Source organism: Primulina huaijiensis, chromosome 17 (assembly GCF_012295235.1).
Source record: "Primulina huaijiensis isolate GDHJ02 chromosome 17, ASM1229523v2, whole genome shotgun sequence".
In the NCBI taxonomy this organism is placed as follows: Eukaryota; Viridiplantae; Streptophyta; class Magnoliopsida; order Lamiales; family Gesneriaceae; genus Primulina; species Primulina huaijiensis.
Genome location: NC_133322.1, coordinates 3,806,854 through 3,810,822, shown reverse-complemented (window position 1 = coordinate 3,810,822; position 3,969 = coordinate 3,806,854). Strand labels below are relative to the sequence as shown.

General features: G+C 36.6%; 1 protein-coding gene across 1 annotated transcript; it reads right to left on the bottom strand.

Moving 5' to 3' along the window:
* Positions 1-1,755: 1,755 nt before the first annotated feature.
* Positions 1,756-2,874, bottom strand: LOC140962966 (zinc finger protein 8-like). Its single transcript, XM_073422108.1, has one exon. The coding sequence runs from the start codon at positions 2,622-2,624 to the stop codon at positions 1,833-1,835; it is 792 nt and encodes a 263-aa protein (XP_073278209.1). The 5' UTR covers positions 2,625-2,874; the 3' UTR covers positions 1,756-1,832.
* Positions 2,875-3,969: the final 1,095 nt, after the last annotated feature.

Sequence of the window (3,969 nt, the reverse complement as noted above, 5' to 3'; positions counted from 1 at the left end):
TATATATATATATATACACTGTTAGTACATGTATCATGAACCAACCCCGCCCACCCCACCCCTCCACATATCATAATCAAACTCAATTTTCATGGACAAATTTTTCCTTACAAATTTTGTTACAAAGTAAAAAAATATCAATTGTTCGAATAATTTCACGTCTTCATACTCAATAAATTAAATAATACTGATAGAAGCTTGCCAACACAATCCTAAAACCGATTTATGTGATCCTACCTCTATTACAAAGCCTTAAAAGATCGATCCAATTGAATAATATAGATGCATATGTATGATTTTTCGCATTGTACGATGAATATATAGTTTCACATGAAAACTCAGTTATGGTTCATTGTATGTCATTGGATCAACCCGGACCATATTACGATAGATTAGAATCAATCAATGTCCTAAAGTAGGATCGAATTTGTTAAGATTGGAATTTGGACCTAACTCAACCCCAAAAGCTAGCTCAAGAGGGGATGATTGCCCAAGCCAATATATGCAACTCTCAGGTTATTTATCCAATCGATGTGGGACAATTAACACACCCCTCTCACGCCCAGGAATGAATATCTGGAGCGTGGAGTTTACAAATGACCTAACTATGGGCAGAACGGGTGGCCTAATTATAGGCAGTCCAACACATAACGATGGAACCTGTGCTCTGATACCATGTTAAGATTGGAACTTGGAGCTAACTCAACCCCAAAAGCTAGCTCAAGAGGGGAGGATTGCCCAAGCCAATATATGCAACTCTCAGGTTATTTATCCAATCAACGTGGGACAATTAACAAAATTAAACAAACATTACGAGTACAATATGGGGTTAATTGCCTACTGCCCGTGTATAGCATTGTCATATTTCAATAAAATCTTGGGCCTGGGTTTGGAAATTTGCCATAGGATTCTTATCTGTCTCCGGCCAATTAATTAAATGTAAATCATGTATATACATGTATATGTGAAAGTGAAGCTCCATGCACACTTAATAGTTCCTTTTTCAGACCAACAAAATGATTAATAAAATTTATATTTTGCAGAATTAAAGAAATTAGGTAATACATTAAATTTGAGAAAATGATTCTATTTTCCACTAGAAATTTGTTTTTTTGAAATTTTTTTGTCGATATATAATATTTTTTGCGGAGTTATATTTTTTGAACAATAATTGTGTACGTTTTTTTTTTTTTGAGTTTAAAGTATTTTATAAGATAAAAATTTGAGGTGTGTTGCAAGGTTTGTCTATTCATAAATAAACAAGTGTTGTGTAATCGCTTTAATATACCAACCGACAATTTAAAAGGCTGTCTTCGAGTTGTACCAATAGGGGGAAAAAAAGAAAGAATTATTTGATTATATGTTTAGTAACCAGAAATAATCTTCATTTTACCTCGACAAAAGATTTTCAAAAAGCACAAAATCAACATTAATAATTTATCTGCATGCCTGTTCTTTAATTTGTGTGTTAAAATCAACCAAAATTGAGAAAAATACATGCCAGAGAACTTTGTATCGTCACATCTGTAAGGTTAATCCATCGGGGTTGAAATATGTGTGGACTCGAATTTAAATTAAATATTGCTTAATATAAATATATATAGTTTTAAAAATCTAAGTTAGTAAATCAAGAAAAGAGCTGATTGTGTGATGATTATTTGTGAAGGAAGCAGGATTATGATAATTCCTCAATTTTCCTCACATCCATGTTCGAATATAGGCTGCATACAACACATATACGAGTATATGTAGAGATTAAATTAAACTAGCTTAATTTGTTACTCATGAGATGAAATGAATGCTCAATTCCAAGAAAACAATTAAGATATCGATCAAAGATGTAAATCCAAACTCACATGATCTTGCATGCCAGGCTTGGATTCATACCCGAATCGATTCTGAGAACTAGGGTTGCTACTAGTAAAAGATGGCAATGGAGTCTGCCCCTGATACTGATGCATCGGCACCATCAAAGAACGTTCCCGAGTACCGAAGGAAGACGAACTATGAGCATCCTGGAATCGCCACAGCCCCAAAGGGCTACCGTTAATGGCCGGTTGATGCGAACTAAACGAGCCATAGCCCCTGCTGACGGTATTACCTGTGCCACTGTTGCTACTGCTGCTCCATGAGTGGTACGCCAAAGGCAGCGACGGGGCCGATCCTAGGCGCGAGTAGTTCATCAGACCGTAGAGTTGTGCCTCGGACAAGCCGCCATGCGCCATGGCGGACTGCAAGTGAGCTCGTTTGGCATGCTGGCGTTCCCTCTTGTGCGCGTTCTGGTGTCCCCCCAGTGCTTGTGAAGTTGGGAAGTTCCGGCAGCAGTAATGGCATTCGAATTTCCTGTTGCTACTGATATCTGAGTTATTGTCATTACTACCAATCATGTCCTTGTTTGCATCGCGATCTTCTTCTCGATCAGTACTATTGTTGTTTTCATGGGGGTCGTCGAGTACAGAGTGAACACCGTTGTTGCCTCCGAATTCTTTGCCGAAAAGCCTGATGGCACCAGCCGAGGATCCCTTCTCTCTGACGAGCGGTGTGGGGCGTATGAAGGGTAGCTGGGAGAAGGAGTCGACGTTCATGAAATCTCGGGTCTCGCTCTGATCCATCTTCGACTCCATGGAAGTCACTACAAAAAGCTGGAGTTATATAGCTAGCTAGAGAGTATATTCCCAGCACTTGATCGATCTGCAGAATAAAAAATGAGGGCAGCTAATGGAGAAAAAGAAAATGTGATAGAGGAGGGGATTTTCTTGAATGTGATGGTGGTGGTGGGTCAAACATGGAGAGTGGTCATTGATCCATCGATTAATATCGGGGCTAAACCTCAATTCTTTTGATGAATGAATATTTGGGGAGATAATTAAGGTCCCCCCCCGCACCCCCCCCCCCCACCATCCCCATCCCGTGCAGCACTTCTTCCTCCAAGTTTTGATGGTAATATGTGAGATAGAATATAAATGGATATGGATCTTACATTGCACTTGTTTTCAGCTTCCGTTTTTGCATATTTAATTTCCCTTCACTTTTAAAGATTTTCATTATTTGAACTTAGATACGTGATAGTTATTATTCTAAAGTATAGAAATGACTGTCATTGTCTTGCAATAATGACCACTCCTATCACTACGAGCATTATTTCCTCGTTCTGTGCTGAAATAAAACAGTAATGGCATTCGAAAAACCTCATCCTATAATAATAAACCCACCCCTTATATTAATTTCATCTTATTATTACTAAATTCCATTTTTTATTTAAAAATAATAATAAAAACCTCATCCTATAATGTATAATCACTCCTTCCGTCGCTTCTCGATCTGTAACATATATAATAATCTTGGTCAAATATTTACGTGCCGAACCAGTAAATAGCTTGCTGATCACAACTATTTACTAATAATTTCTAGATATATATATCAATTCATGTTAATCTCGTTGTTGGAAATACACATATATATTTTTTTTTGTGTGGATTTTTTTGGGTTAAAATTGTGTAAGTAATTCAAATGAATTAATGAAATGAGATAGATGTGAGGGGAAAGAAGGTGGTCGGGTCTGAGACAGGGATGAGGTACAAAGACTTCTTAAATACCTGTCTAAGTATTTGTTGGAGCCATTCTGCGGTGGTCCTAAAAAATCTAACCAAGAATATTGCATACAACATCAATTGATTTATCGAACTATGTAACGACCCCCCCTTTTTTTTAACAAAAAGGGGGTTATGACAAATTATTAAAATATGAGCATTTATATTATAATGTAACATATGTTTGTATGTATAGTAATAGTAGGGATTATAAATCTTTGTTTTTTTTAGCCAATGGAAGAGTTCGTTATAACCGAGTCTCGAATCCAATATTTTTTCTGAAACTTGTTATCTTGGTACTTGCAAATTAAATGAGCTATATCATCCAATATGGTTTTTCTAGGAAATTAGAGATACCATTGTTTTTATAATATATATA

Excerpts from the sequence above, each read along its gene's own strand:
- LOC140962966 (XM_073422108.1), bottom strand. The coding sequence starts at position 2,624 with ATGGAGTCGAAGATGGATCAGAGCGAGACCCGAGATTTCATGAACGTC.